At 40.3% G+C, this 16,341-nt stretch overlaps 1 protein-coding gene across 3 annotated transcripts in view; it reads right to left on the bottom strand.

Moving 5' to 3' along the window:
• The window catches only part of ranbp10 (RAN binding protein 10), a 184,101-nt gene that overhangs the window by 24,194 nt on the left and 143,566 nt on the right, over nucleotides 1-16,341 (bottom strand). For all 3 annotated transcript variants that reach the window (XR_009446779.1, XM_048547115.2, XM_048547116.2), the window contains exons 9-11: nucleotides 15,950-16,098; nucleotides 10,473-10,671; nucleotides 6,870-6,994 (exon numbers count right to left, since the gene is read on the bottom strand). Coding sequence is in view for 2 of the 3 variants with exons in the window: in XM_048547115.2 (XP_048403072.2) it covers nucleotides 6,870-6,994; nucleotides 10,473-10,671; nucleotides 15,950-16,098 (473 nt within the window). In the remaining variant the exon portion in view is untranslated. The remainder of the gene's footprint in view (nucleotides 1-6,869; nucleotides 6,995-10,472; nucleotides 10,672-15,949; nucleotides 16,099-16,341) is intronic.

Genomic DNA, 16,341 nt, shown 5'->3' with positions numbered 1-16,341 from the left:
CATTTCGGGTCTGGATCATTCTTCAGTCTGGTTGTTGCAATCCACATGTAGGGGAACTTTTGAGGGTGTGCACTCTCCTGGGTACTGACCTATGAGTTTTTATACTCAAGTCCGTCTTCGTAGGACACCTTTGCTCTCGAGTCTGCATACCAACAGCAACAACAATGGCTTGCCGGCCCAGATCGCTTGGCCAAGACTTGGCTTTACTGTGGGGCTCTGCTGTGGGCTGGCCTAAGGCCCCTCTGCTCAGGATATGCCCTGTATGTGGCTCTGCAAGTGCCAACACTCAAGTGGTGTTCCCCAAGCTCAGTCAACCAGGTGAGGATATCCACTTCCATTGGATGCCCTGCAGTTCCCATGCTCCACTTCCCACACTTTCTAATGGCAAAGTTAGCTGTAGTGCTTATTTCTGAAGTCCAGTTGGACTTCTCCTAGTAGGCACTTCTGCATGGTTACATCATTAATACCACGCACGAAATGGTCTCTCAAAATCTCATTCATGGTTAACCCAAAATCACATGCCTCCACCAGTCATCTTAACCTCGTCAAAAATCGTGATATGGATTTCCTGATTCTCTAACAGCCGAATAAAACAGATACTGTTTCAGGATTAGAGGTGGTTTGAGGTCGTATTATTCCTTAACCAAATCAGTCAACTCTTAGAAGGTTCTGGTGTCTGGTGCCTCTGGGAAAGTTATGCCCCGTATAACCGAAAATGTTGTAGGTCGCAGGCAGTCAGAAGGATTACTCATTGTTTTTCATCTGCCTCAATGTCATTAGTCCAGAAAAAATAGCATTCTTGCCACATATTGGGCCCAGTCTTTGATGGCAGGATTAAATAAGTCAAGCTTGCCAATTAAAGGCATGATGTTAGGAATGCTCACCTCGACTCCAAGATGACTGTTGTGAGCGAATGTTCTTTAGACACTCACTGTTTTCTCCTGTCACCACTGAAATAACTGCACAGGGGCAGGTATCCTGTCACCAAGTCACCCTTTATTTACTTGTGCGCAGTATACTGGCTATGGCTGGCCAGCTCAGAATCAGTCCCCAGAAGAGAGGAGATTCTAAATCACCTGTTTATACAGCTCGTGTTAACAACACCAATCAAGGACTTCATAGTCAACAAAGTCAACATGGTTCCAATCACTACTGTAGGAAACAATGAGGGGCATAGTAACGTATTTAGGAGGCAATAGCAGGGTGAAAAGGGAAAACGCACAGCAAATGAATATACAGTACAGGGTGGCTACAGAAGTGATGAATCAGATTAATATAGCCATATGAAAGGATACAAAGCAATACTTTTCATTTTTAAAGGGACTGCATTAAAAGCAAAGTAATTCTGTCAAACCTGTATTAAATCTTGATGAGATTCCAATTAGAGCACTGACAGTTCTCATCTCTATTTAAAAAAGTGCACCAGAGAAGATGCTAAAAAGATGTCCTAAAATGATATCAGAAAAATAACATCTATTATGGAAGACATATCATACTGGAGCCCTTTTGTCTAGAAAAACAGAAAGCTGAAGCGTCACTGGCTAGAAATCTTTTTACATTATGAAATAATTTGATAGGGTAGACAGAAAGATGCCAGGGCTGGTGGTCACGGAGGCGGGGGGCTTGGGTGGATACAGAGAAGGGATAGGAACAGGAGACCACGAATGTAAGTTGTGCATTGATCGGGAATTCAGAAGAAACATTTTTTTTAACCTAAAAAGTGATCACAATCATGAAGATGTCTCTACATTGAACTGCTCCCGGCAACTGGCATAGGAGATGCCAGATAACCATCTGTCTCTTCTTCCAAATATGCTTATGCTCATGAAGTTAGATGAAGCCTTGTTTGGAACATAAAAATTAGCATGGCCCTTTGACATGAATGAATTTTTTTAATGATGTATATGCAGCCCAGGCTGGATGGGGGTCTGTTAGCTCAGTTGGTTGGATAAATGATTTTTGATACAGAATTAATCCAACGTCATGGATCAAATCTTACACCAGCTGAGGTCACCATGAAGAACTCTTCTTCTTAATCTCTCCCCTTGCCCATGGCATGGTGATCCTCCAGTTAAACAACACATGAGACAGCAGCACTATGGTCTGTTTGGTCTGTAGCCACTTTATATTACATTACACAGCATCAAGTTAATGCACAATGTGAAGCTGGCACAAGTTGGTTAGAGAAATGCAGAGGTAATATAAAGTAAATGATACAATTGTGAAGGAAGTGCAGAACTAAAAGACCTGGTGCGAGCGCACACAAATCTTCAGAGGTGGCAAATCAAAGTGAAAAGGTAGTAGGAACACATGTCTTAGCTTTATAAACAGTTGTATAAAGTATTAGTTAGGCTTCAGCTATATTATGTCCAATTGACATCACACTTCAGGAAGGATTTTGAGGCCTTTAGGGTGGTGGAGAAAAGAATGATCGTGGCATTAGGAACTTCAGTCATGCCCAGAGACTGGAGACTTTGTGGTTGTTGTCTTTCCAACAGAGAAGGTTTAAGAAGAAATTTGACAGAGGAGTTTCAAATTTGAATGGCTAAGCAAGCCCAAAGGTTCCAAATGGCCTACTTCTGTTCCTATTTTCTACGTTTCAATTATGAACAGTTTTGATGGAGTAAATAAAATAAAATGGTTTCCAGTGCCAGAACAAAAAGACAAAGTGATCAAAGTGAAATGACTCCACAGAAGCCGATATCTTGTCACCATGTCACCCTTTATTTACACATGGAGAGTCCTTGACATTGGCCTAACTTCCGCCAGCTCTGAGTGAACAGGATGTCTGACACTCCTGTTCATATCCGTCAGCCAGGGCTCCCTGATTGGACCAGATTAACAACCTTGATCAGAGAACACATTCTAAGAGGTCCACCTAACTGAGTTCATTACAATCACTACATAGAGGATATAAGATTAAAAGGATTAGCAGAAGAACTAGAAAACAACAGGAAGGAATACTTTTAATGCAGTTAGTTGCTGTGTTCTGGAGTGAAATACCTGGAAAGGTGCTGGAGGTATAATCATTAGGAACTTTCAAAAGAGAACTGAAATAAAAAATGCATTGGGCACTGGGGAAGAGCAAGGTAGTGGGACTGACTGGATAGTTCTACCTAAGAGCTAGCAAAGGTGTGAAGAGCATAATGGCTTCCTTGTGACGACAGTATTTAGAGTCCATCAGGGTGTAGTCACTTATTCTTTAAAGGTGGCAGTGCTGCATTTCAGCAGTTGGGATGTGAAGAATCTTATAACTGTCAGATTTAGATGACTGTTGCAAAGGATGTACCCTTTTCACCCAGAGGTGGTAGGAACCTTGAACGCACTGCCAGTAAGGGTAATTTAAATAATATTTAGATGTGCACTTGCAATGCCAACTTCAAGGCTATGGGCCAAGTGCTGGAAAATGGGGAACTGTGCTGCTGGTCTTTATGTGAAGCACGAGTACATTTTCAAATTCAAGAGTCCTTCAGTTACAAAAGGAAATGAAGGCTTACTCAGGAGCAGATTCAAAAAAGGTGGGGCAAGGCCGGCAGAGTGAAAGGTTTCTTAAATTTAGGATAATGCAAACACCACTGTGACCAAGACTTAAAAATTGATTAAAAAAATCAAGTTATATCTTACAATTGGTGGTGATGGGTTCACTGTTCTTCAGAAGGGAATGGGCACCAAAATTGTAGTTCGAGCATGGAAAAGGTTGAGAGTAGGGTGGTCCGAAATAAAGTTTCAGGGAAACAAGATGGCACCGGCAAGCAAGAAGTTGGTTTGAAGTGTGTCTACTTCAATGCCAGGAGCGTCCGGAATACGGTGGGTGAACTTGCAGCATGGGTTGGTACCTTGGACTTCCATGTTGTGGCCATTTCGGAGACATAGATAGATAGAGCAGGGACAGGAATGGTTGTTGCAGGTTCCTGGATTTAGATGTTTCAGTAAGAACAGAGAAGATAGTAAAAGGGGCGAAGGTGTGGCATTGTTGGTCAAGGACAGTATTACAGTTGCAGAAAGGATGTTTGGGGACTCGTCAACTGAGGTAGTATGGGCTGAGGTTAGAAACAGGAAAGGAGAGGTCACCCTGTTGGGAGTTTTCTATAGGCCTCCGAATAGTCCCATATATGTAGAGGAAAGGATAGCAAAGATGATCCTCGATAGGAGTGAGAGAGACAGGGTAGTTGTCATGGGGGGACTTCAACTTTCCAAATATTGATTAGGAACACTATAGTTCCAGCACTATAGATCAGTCAGTTTTTGTCCAGTGTGTGCAGGAGGGCTTCCTGACACAGTATGTAGATGGGCCAACAAGGGGCAAAGCCACATTAGATTTGGTACTGGGTAATGAGCCCGGCCAGGTGTTAGATTTGGAAGTAGGTGAGCACTTTGGTGATAGCAATCACAATTCTGTTATGTTTACTTTAGTGATGGAAAGGGATAGGTGTATACCACTGGGCAAAAGTTATAGCTGGGGGAAAGGCAATTACAATGAGATTAGGCAAGATTTAGGGAGCATAGGATGGGGAAGGAAACTGCAGGGGATGGGCACATTTGAAATGTGGAGCTTATTCAAGGAAAAGCTCCTGTGTGTCCGAGATAAGTATATACCTGTCAGGCAGGGAGGAAGCTGTAGAGCGTGGGAGTCGTGGTTTACGAAGGAGGTGGAATCTCTGGTCAAGACGAAGAAGGCGGCTTATGTTAGGATGAGATGTGAAGGCTCAGTTAGGGCACTTGAGGGCTACGAGGTAGCCAGGAAAGACCTAAAGAGAGAGCTCAGAAGAGCCAGGAGGAGACATGAGAAGTTGTTGGCGGAAAGGATCAGGGTAAACACTAAGGCTTTCTATAGGTATTTAAGGTACAAAAGAATGACGAGAGTAAGATTGGGCCCAATCAAGGATAGTAGTGGTAAGTTGTGTGTGGAGTCAGATGAGATAGAGGAAGCGCTAAATGAATATTTTTCAACAGTATTCACTCTAGAAAACAACAATGTTGTCGAGGAGAATACTGAGATACAGGCTACTAGACTAGGTGGGATTGAGGTTCACAAGGAAGAGGTATTAGAAATCCTTCAGAGGGTGAAGATAGATAAGTCCTCTGGGCCGGATGGGATTTATCCTCGGATCCTCTGGGAAGCCAGGGAGGAGATTGCCGAGCCTTTGGCATTGATCTTTAACTCGTCATTGTCTACAGGAGTAGCGCCAGATGACTGGAGGATAGCAAATGTGGTTCCCCTGTTCAAGAAGGGGAGTAGAGACAACCCTGGTAATTATAGAACAGTGAGCCTTACCTCAGTTGTTGGTAAAGTGTTGGAAAAGGTTATAAGAGATAGGATTTATAATCATCTAGAAAAGAATAAATTGATTAGGGATAGTCAGCACGGTTTTGTGAAGGGAAGGTCGTGCCTCACAAACCTTATTGAGTTCTTTGAGAAGGTGACCAAACAGGTAGAGGAGTGTAAACCGGTTGATGTGGTGTATATGGATTTCAGCAAGGCATTCGATAAGGTTCCCCACAATAGGCTATTGTACAAAATGCGCAGGAACGGAACTGTGGGAGATATAGCAGTTTGGATCAGAGATTGGCTTGCTGAAAGAAGACAGAGGGTGGTAGTTGATGGGAAATGTTCATCCTGGAGACCAGTTACTAGTGGTTTACCGCAAGGGTCGGTGTTGGGTCCACTGCTATTTGTCATTTTTATATATGACCTGGATGAAGGCATAGAAGGATGGGTTAGTAAATTTGCAGATGACACTAAGGTCGGTGGAGTTGTGGACAGTGACGAAGGATGCTGGAGGTTGCAGAGAGACATAGATAAGCTACAGAGCTGGGCTGAGAGGTGGCAAATGGAGTTTGACGCAGACAAGTGTGAGGTGATGCACTTTGGTAGGAGTAACCAGAAGGCAAAGTAGAGGGCTAATGGTAAGATTCTTAGCAGTGTAGATGAGCAGAGATATCTCTGTGTCCATGTACACAGATCCTTGAAAGTTGTCACCCAGGTTGACAGGGCTGTTAAGAAGGCATACAGTGTTTTAGCTTTTATTAATAGAGGAATCGAGTTCCGGACCAAGAGGTTATGGTGAAGCTGAACAAAACTCTGGTGCGGTCGCACTTGGAGTATTATGTACAGTTCTGGCGACCGCATTATAAAGGAGGATGTGGAAGCTCTGGAAAGGGTGCAGAGGAGATTTACTAGGATGTTGCCTGGTATGGAGGGAAGGTCTTATGAGGAAAGGCTGAGGGACTTGAGGCTGTTTTCATTAGAGAGAAGAAGGTTGAGAGATGACTTAATTGAAACATATAAAATTATCAGAGGCTGAGATAGGGTGGATAGGGAGAGCCTTTTTCCTAGGCTGGTGACGGCAAGCACAAGGGGGCATAGCTTTAAATTGAGGGGTGAAAGATATAGGACAGATGTCAGAGGTAGTTTCTTTACTCAGACAGTAGTAAGGGAATGGAACGCTTTGCCTGCAACAGTAGTAGATTTTCCGACTTTAGGTACGTTTAAGTCGTCATTGGACAAGCATATGGACGTACATGGAATAGTGTAGGTTAGATGGGCTTGAGATCGGTATGGCAGGTCAGCACAACATCGAAGGCCGAAGGGCCTGTACTGTGCTGGAATGTTCTACGTTCTATGAGAGAGACAATGGCAGAGGACTTAAAGAAGGGGCTGAGGCAAACAAAAAGACCAATATAGCTTTCGGGAAAAACAGTGAAATATTGTCGAGTTCAGAATCTCACTTTACTACCTCTTCATGCATGTGTTTAGCACAGGTTCTTCCTCTCATTTTCCCTTTCCAAACACAGTTGTCTACAGCTCCAATAACAGTTCCTCATTTCTTTCATAAAGTGTGCGCACCCAGCCCTCTGCCTCATCCTACCCATGCTGGACTCATCCGTCTGCAGGATTTCTTCATGCTTATAGTTGCCATTCATTATTCTAGAGGAGGTGTTTTCCAAGACTCCATTGGTGTAGTGCTCTGGTTCCATTTCCATTTCACTATCACTGTTAAGCAATAACACAAATCAAATGGTAAAATTCTCCAATCAATTTCAATGGATCTTTCAGACACAAAACAACTGAGATGGATACAAGTAGAATTCCTATCCTCCAATAAAACATATGAGGGTACAGGTCTTCATCTTTTCCTTTTCTGTCTTCAGTCAGACTACCTGGCTGCAGTTCTCTAGCATGCAAGAATGCAAGCCAATCAGTCTTGCTCCAATTTAGGTGGATTCTTTCTTCATTTGGATGGTTGGGAGGGCAAATAGCTGATAGTATTCTTCATGATTATCTAACTGTCAAGAGGGAAATCTCAGACAAACACTTCCAGATATTTTATTGGAGCCAATTTTTCTTACTTAATGTAAAGTAGTTTCTCCTTTCTATTCACCAAGAGCGGACTACTCAAAGCTGGTGGGAATGAGGGGCAAATAGGCTGGGACACACACACATCGGGATGACTAGCTGGCATTGTCCCATTGTCAGGGAAGTTTCTCAAAAGCAAGTGCTTGGTGGGCAGTCAATTTGTACGTTTAAACACTCTATTGAGAATCAATTTACAGGGCTGCCAGAATTTTGCCAATTACCTGGGTAGGTAGGCCACTAGTTTTGTGGTAGCACCCTCCCTAACCGACAAGCTGTGGACCCAAAGCTCCATGATCTCAAAGAGGGTCTCAGATAGATCAGGCAGTCCTCATCATCACACTTCAAACCAAGGGCTGCCCAGCAACTGGCCGGGCCTTCCCAAATTTCTATTTTTTTTCAAAAACCTTTACTCTATCAGGGAGCCTCATTGTGGAGGTCAATTTTATTCATTCATTGGAAGTGGGGTCCATTGGCTGGGTCAGCTTTTATTGCCCATATCCAGTTCCCCTGAGGGTGTTTCCTGCCTGCCTTTGTAGCAGACACCTGTCCTGTGGGCACTACTGAAGTTTCAGAGCTGCATGCACTCAGAATGCACTGGCAGTACCAGGAACATATTCATCGTACTTAAGTGGGCTTATGGACCTGCTGGCAGCCAATTAGGAGGCCACCTATGGCAAAATTGATGAGCATATCCTGCTGCTAGCAATTTGTGACTTGCTTTCTGGCCCAACACTGAGATCACAAAGACTATGGCAATTCAGCTCCAAGTATCAATGGTGAAAGTTCTCCCTGCTATTTCGATAAATGCTATGATTTATTTTCTTAAACCCCTAGCACATCATTCACTATAAATGACAAACAGTCATTTCCACAGTGCTAATTAATCAGAAGCATTTTAAACTTATTAAATAAGATTATAGCTATCAAAGTTGACGAGATTCAGCTTGAACTTTCACTGACTATTGACTTAACCATTTATCTCATTCTTTATAACTTCACGTTAAGAGGCTTTAACTAGGTCAAACCTGCAATGAACTGTGCTTTGCATAGGAAGAAAGAGCTGGAAACCTTTAAATTCTCAGCAACCATGCATTAGGAAAAACTAAATCAAGTATCTGTATATTTCTGATTTTTATATCAAAAATAGAAAATCATATTCATTCAGCTCCAAAATGAATTAAAGCACAGCTTCTCACTACAAAAGTCCATTTTAAACAGTGCTACTTTAAAAGTAACATTGTTCCAATATAAACACAACAAACTATACATGCTAAGAATATGAAACAAAAGCAGAGTGCACTGGAGAAACACAGCAGGTCTGGTCGCATCTGTTGAGTCTGTAAATCCGGAAAAAAAAAAACAAAATGCTACAAATATCATGTCTAGCATCATCTATGCAGAGAAAAACCAAGTTGGCATTTGAGGTAATCAACTGAAGCATTAACTTTTAAAGATCACTGACCTCAAACACTATCTTGTTTCCTCTCTCCACTGATCATGCAAGATCTCTCGCTTAGTTCAAACTTCAAACTGCTCTGTACAGGCAGTCCTCACCTCAAGTCTCCCATTTTAAAGATTTTTTTGTTTTAGTGCTGTTTATTTTCTTTATGTCCACTCTCCTTATGTAATATGCTGTTCTGTTTAGCATCCTTACTTCCTGATCATGCCTCATGTCTCCCTGATCACATCTGGGGAGGTGATGGCCAACTGGTACTATTGCTGGACTGTTAATCTAGAGAGAGCCAGATAACGTCCTGGGGACCCAGGTTCGAATCCTGCCACGGCAAATGGTGGCATTTCAAATCAATAAAATATCTGGACTTAAGAGTCAAGAGTCAAACGATGACTGTGAATCCATTGTCGATTGTTGGAATAACCCATCTGGTTCATTGGAGCCCTTTAGGGAAGGAAACTGCCATCCTTACCTGGTCTGGCCTCCATGTGACTGCTGTGGGTCGAGAATGTGGTTGACTCATAACTGCCCTCTGGGCAATTAGGGATGGCCAATAAATGCAGCCTCATCAGCAATGCCCTCATCCGTGAATGAATGTTTTTTAAAAAAATCAGCATTGCGCCTTGTGCATTTTGCAGGAATTGTTCATGTGAATGATCAGTGAAGCCCTGATAGTGCTGCTAGAGTAGACACCACTGTTTCTGCACCCTACAATTAATGATCTAAGATCATAGTTCCTATTTCAATAATCCTCTGCTCAGATACTGAAAATCTTTTAAAATACTCCTCTGCTGTTTGTACTTAGACGAGGACAGGAACTGCTGTGGAGTTAAATTTTTCTTAAAAAGAACCTGTTGCTGCAAGGTACTCTACCAGTAGTTTACCTTGTTGTACAGTTACTGTAGTTGAGAATTTGTACTGTTACCTGCACTGTAAATTTCTTTAAAGACTTCTCTGCAAACAAGAAGTCAGTTTTCTTCACTGAGGCTTTCCTTAATTCAATTTGCAAGTTATTTCAGCTAGGAATGCACAATGCTGCACATGCATGGCACAATAATTCAATTTTTACATTGGTTTTCTGAACAACAATTGTCCTCAGGAACCCAACACTGACTTTAACACAGTGGGAAGTTATGCTTCACTTGAAGTCCCAATGCTTGAGAATGCTACCTGAACTTTAAGTGAGGACACCCTTGATCTGAGTATTACAACAGGCGACAGGACTAGAACAGCAATAATAGACAAGTGAATTTCAGGAATTCCCCAGGAAGCAATTAACATATGCCTTAGATACAAGTCACAAATGATCAAATACATTGTGCTGCAAGTCAAAAGTCTGTCTGGAGTATGAGTTACAAACATGCAATGACTATGGCACATTGAATAAAGTTGATAAAAAGGATGTATAACCATATAATAACACAAATGGTGCAGTCTCAACTAACAGAAAGTAACATCCTCCATTTAGATTTTTAATGAATGATACATCAAATTTCATCTATATTATTAAAAGACATTCAAGGACTGCATTTGTGTTTTGTTCATCATACTCTGTGATCTGAGAAATGGAAATCGATTTGCCTTTATTCATCAAGACACTGTTATCCCTCTTTATTAAGAAAAGATTTGGTTTGATTGCAGTTAGGGTTGAGATAAACATACCTGGTTTCCTGGTTACTTGTACTACTGTGTTGCTGGGATTTGGAAGAGTCTGTAGAATTGGACTCTGAATAGTTTACAGAGGAGGGCGAGGAAGAGGACGAAGATGATGATGATGAGGAACTTATAGCTGGATATTTGTTGTGCACAGGTTTGCTTTTTGACAACACAACTCCATTGCTGCAGTTTGGACTATCTGCTCCTGCAAGGCACAAGAACAGATTAATGGACAAAGAAAGTTGCCTAACACTAACATGGTTGTTACTCTATAAATTGAGTTTGGTCTTTCTTTGTTTATTCCTTTCACAAAAATGATATGCTTCTTGGCTAGTAAGGCAAGAAGATTCTTCTAACTAAAAATATATCCACCTCCATGTTTTTCTGCCAGTACTGGATTAGAGATTCAGAAATAGTGCACAGGCATAATAAAGCTGCACTTGTGGTACAAGGAATGCCTTGCAGGGGCAAGAAAGAAAACATCTGGGTAGAACTTGAATAGCAAATAGAACAAACAGTAATTAAGAGAACCAGCAACATTTTTATCTGGTGCAGAAACATTATTGGAATAACCTTTGAACTGACTGTCAGAATCTAGTTTTCAAAGTTACACTGAACAGAATGCTGGAGATTTTAGTTATGACTATTATGCAAGACTGAGAGACTATAGCCTCAGTTTACCATCTTCCGTGAAGACAGACACAGAGTGAGAACCAGCGAGTGCATGCCAGAGCTTACTAGACAAAAAGTGAGGTAATTGGAAAATTAACTACAATTATTGTGCTGGGGGCAGAGGGTTAGTGGAGGTGAAATTTTAGCAACTGAATTCAGTGCTTACAATTAAATTTTTGGATTATTCTAAGTATCACATATTGATAGTTCCTGGTATTACTGGTGATCAGTTATCATTAAAAGGCATCTTTTTGGATCGAACATCTGCGCTTTAACCTCAGTTCCTGGAGAAGGAGTCATATCTCATTGCCTTGATAGTACAGATGAGACATTCTGCATCTTCACAAAGGAATGTGGCCTTTCAAGATTGTTGAAGATTAGACACAAGTGTCAGTATAAATCAAGAGTTACGGGCAGAAGGGTTGAAGATGAAAGCACTTTTGGAAGATATGAATATTACAACAGACAACAGGACTGGAACAGCAATAATGGACAAGTGTATTTCAGGAATCCCCAGGAAACAATTAACATGTGCCTTAGATACAAATCAAAATGACTTTATGCAATGAACTGTCTAAAACACAACAGAATGATTTTGAAGTGACATGTGACAGAATTCACAAGTTGAAGACAAAGATAAAGATTTGTCTGATAGAATTGTACTAATTACAAGCAGCTGTAGTCCTGTAATGAATGTATTGGTTATTTAATTATGCTGGCTTAAATAGGGGTTATATTTAGGAGCAAGCCAGCCTTCCAAGAAAAGGCACATATAAAACCGGGCATGGAACATGATAAAGCAATCATCTCTGAAAAATGAAGAGACCTGCAATTTACTGAATCAGAGCATTATTGCAATTGCTTAACAAAGCCTGATGTTTCTAATCAGAATGTTAGCAAAGTGTTAATGGCATCAGGTTAAAAAAAAACGAAGAGTCAAGATTACACAGACGATCTCCTTGCCTTTTTTGTCACTAATTAAAAATCCTTCTAAAAGATGCTAGTATAGCTGTAAATCTCAAACAAGACTGGTGAAAAATATAAATAACATAAGAGGAGGATGCCAGGCCTTCTCACTGTAGATCCTTCATTGGCACAGAGTTATAGGTTTAGAAGACAAAGTCAAACCTTTTCATTTTACATTTTATAGTTATTGTAGCGCAGTTCAGTTTTTCTACAGGAATACATGGTGAGGACAAAATAGTGATTGTAGACAAATAGTCATGAATAGAGGCTGAACTCAAACCACTGGCTAAAGGGGAGGGGAATATAATACGCATCAGCTGATCTATGAAAGGAATCCTAATTTATATTCTCTATAGAATGGGTCTACAATTAGTTTAATTTTGTTGTGCAAACTTGAACACAAGAAGAATGGCGTTCATCAAGGTCAAATTCTCTGAGAAAATTCAGGAAGTTCTCAGGTATTAGAGGAAAAATTTGAAATAAACTTTAAATCCTATATTATAAAAGTGGGGGTCTTAAACAGTAGAAAGGTCCAGTGATGGTAGGGTGTGACAGTAATGGTGGATTATCAACATGGTTGTCAAATTAGCAGGTCTATTCAGCATGGTTAGTTGAGATTGATTTTAAAATTTCAGAACTTGAGCAGTTACAGAAGGAAATGAGGTACCCCTGTATCTCATACTCACATATTTGACAGTTATGAGGAATAGATGACAATAGATGAAGGATAAGATAATGTATCCGAAGGACAATGCTTAGGTGATGTATGCAAAGATCCAGTGAATGGAGATGAAACAACTGTCAGCTTCTGACTGAGGCACAGTGGGCAACGTGTTTTGTTTCTTTTGGGTTGAGTGGGGGGAAAAAAAAAAGAGATCCTGCAATAGTAGTTCATGAAGCCATAAAGGAGCTAGTAGCAAATCATAGTCTGATTAAATTATGCAACAGAATGAGGACAACAAAAACATCTGAAAATACAAGAAGCAGAACCCCTTATGACTAGAAAGTTATGGTGTTTGCCAAGACACCAGAATGTTTATATAGCATGTAATTATTCAGGTGATTGGGGGTTACTTGCTTAAAACATTGACTGAGTAGATATAAAAGGGAAAACAGATGGGACTGATGTATAAAAGGAGCTGTAAGGCTGCATTGTTAACAGACTCTATCCACAAAGAAAGGTACCTTGGTTTCTGTCTCACTAACTCGTGTCGGTCCGTATTAAATGTGGAAAATAAATTAAGGGGCAAAACAAAGAGTTAAACGGTTGCAAGGAATTTCATGTCTACTCAGAAATGTCAGATAAGGGATAGATAGCTTCATCAAGCAGGCAGATATAGAGAAAAATTCCACCCAGGTGAAACCTCCAAGGCTAAAGCAACAGCAGTGACTTGGGTCAAGGTTTCAAAGAGTATCTTGAAAATCAAGATGTTAATGTGGACGCTTAACAGTGGATGGAAGTATTCCGGAAAATAGATTCAGCAATGTTCTATTGGTATCCTGGAGGGAAATTATAATGCATATTAGTGATTTTCTAAAGAGAACTGTTTTAGAATTCATTTAAATCCCTATGAATAAGATTAAAGGGAGACCTTAACCAACTTTTTTTGTTGAGTTTACATTATTCTACAGACAACACTGACTTTTATAATATTCAATTGGTAAATAATTCTGAGAATGCCTCTATAAAATCAAAAATTTACATGAGGCTTTAGGGACCTTTCAACATATAGGGTTAGACATGAAGAAGAATAGATGTGGGGTAACCTTGAAAGTGCCACATATTGTTCTAGTGGTAGGGGAGAAAAAAAAATTTGGAAAGCTAAACCTGATTCAGTTGGTGGTAAAGTATTCCGGCAGGGGAATACTCTACTGCACACTTGCAGTTTGAAAACTTTTTTCCTTCATGGCTGTTCCTCCCTCAATGTATTTGCCTGAACTTAAAAAAAAAACCAATACTGCTGATGATGAGTTAACTGGCAATACTAAGGTTAAGTATATAGGAGGTGAAGGCACGGGTACAGATTGAGCAATATCCAGGAAACTAGGACATTGGATAGGAAGGAGGCAGACATTCAAAATGTTGTATTCTATAAATAAATCTCATTAAGTGAAGGTTTGACATCCAGTTTCTTACTTTATCTAGCTATGAAAAACTAACAAAATAAAAAAGATGGTTAGAAGTACTTTGTCTGAAGAAACACTGGTTCTTAGAGAAGCAATAGGAAAGGCAGTCTCATTTGTAAAATATTTCAGAGGAAATTATATGCAAGAGGCATTGAGAATACTTTACCTATTGAATATCATAAAAATCATTCTTGTCCATGACATAATGTAAATTTAACAAGAAAAAGTGACTGAGAAAAGGTAAGACTTGACCTTACCATGAGTAAAGGCGGTGAGAGGAAGAAAATGTTTTTCTAAGATTGATACAAAATATCAACAGTCAGTTACTTTAAGTAAAAAATAGGTCTGAGAAGGAGAATGTCATGTATTATGATCTGTTGCACAGATAATGGAAAATCCTTTGTTTTTCCAATTTGTATGAAAATATGTTTGCATGAAAATATGTTTGCATATGTGAAGTTTTGATTCGTAGAAGGGAGACTGTGTCAATGGTATGTTAAATGCCTTAAGATTAAACAAGACATGTAGGTTGAGGGTATTAACTGATTAAGTACCTTGAGCACATGTAAAAAGACACTTCTAGAATACCAATAATAACAAAAACAGAAATTGCTGGAAAAGCTCAGCAGATCTGGCAGCATCTGTGAAGAGAAATCAGTGTTAACATTCTGGGTCCAGTGACCTTCCGCAGAACTAATGGTAATTAGAAAAATGGTGGTTTATGTGCAGAAGGTAGGGTGGGGAACAGGGGGTAAAGAGTAAATGATAGATAGGGATAGAGTCTCAAGAGAGAGAAAAACAGTTGGACAAAGGAGTGGATAATGATATGGCTAGGATGGTGAATAGCTATTCATAGAGATTCTAAGTGGCTAACAATAGGTAGTGTGTAATGGCTATGAGATAACAAGGCCTAGGTGTGGGAAGGAAGGAATATCATGAACGTGGTAAAAATTTATAACATTAAAATTTAAACTGGATTCATACAGAATAAGCGAAAGACTGGAAATCTGGTTTTCTACTTCATCCGCTGGGTTTAAGAAATTTAACAATTATTTTTAAGCAGTCACTATGTGCAGTGAGTAACATTTCTGCCTGAGCAAAAATTGAGGCTCAAATCCCACTCCAGAACTTTAAAGCCAAGGACAGGGTATTCGTAATACAGCTAAACAGGTAGCAAATCAACCTGTAAATCCTCCCAAAGCATACGAACAGCAAGTGTTAAGAGTGGAGAGACATGATCCAAATAAATTGGAGCCTCTATCGTCACTGTTCACACCGTTACAATATGCCGAGTGCTGGGCACAGCAACTCTGATACTTTGGGGGTCTGCTGGTCAACTCAGTCGGCTAGATAGCCTACATGGATCAGACTGAATTCTGTGCTGGTGGAACCAATCTCTGTTCCATCTGTGGTGTCTTTGAGACGACCTGACTTCTCATTTAGCCATACTGCTGCAATTCGAACAACTCAATAAGTTTACTTAAGCAGGCCGCCCATGTGCTAAGATATCCTGAAAAAAAAAACAAGGTACACAATGTCTAAATTAATAATCAGTTGGTTTGGTGTAAATCCCAAGATAGGAACCAGGTGATCTTCTTATTTTAGCATTACCAAATAACGATGAAGCCAGAAACAACACAATGCCATAGTGGCTGTGTGGTGAGTCAGGGGGAGGATTTTTTTCCCCATCAATATTATGCCTGGACTTAACACCATACCTGCATTGTTGAAGTGAGTGTTATTTGCTCCGTGTCTAGGGCTCATATTGGGTGATCCAGGATAGCTATCTTGGGACTTGGGACTACGGCCACTGAAACAGCGTACTTCACTGTCTGTACCATTCACCATCTCCACAAACTGCCGACATCTACACAAGAGCAAAGAATACATCTTGAGTAAAACGAAAGGACAAAATTGAAAAGTCAAAACAAATAACTCTGAGAAAACATCCCATGAATGGTTTTCAACTGCCAACTATCCAGTTTACAAATAATACAGTAGGCAATAATGCCAAAGAAACAGGAGTTGTCCTTTCTATGTATACGTCCACTGTTGAAACAAAACAATGTTACCTGAACATGAAAATCAGGGCTCTACACCTGATTTTTAG

The sequence above is a fragment of the Stegostoma tigrinum genome, chromosome 16 (assembly GCF_030684315.1).
Source record: "Stegostoma tigrinum isolate sSteTig4 chromosome 16, sSteTig4.hap1, whole genome shotgun sequence".
Classification (NCBI taxonomy): Eukaryota; Metazoa; Chordata; class Chondrichthyes; order Orectolobiformes; family Stegostomatidae; genus Stegostoma; species Stegostoma tigrinum.
Note: the sequence above shows the minus strand (reverse complement) of the source record. Positions and strands in the feature narration are given on the sequence as shown.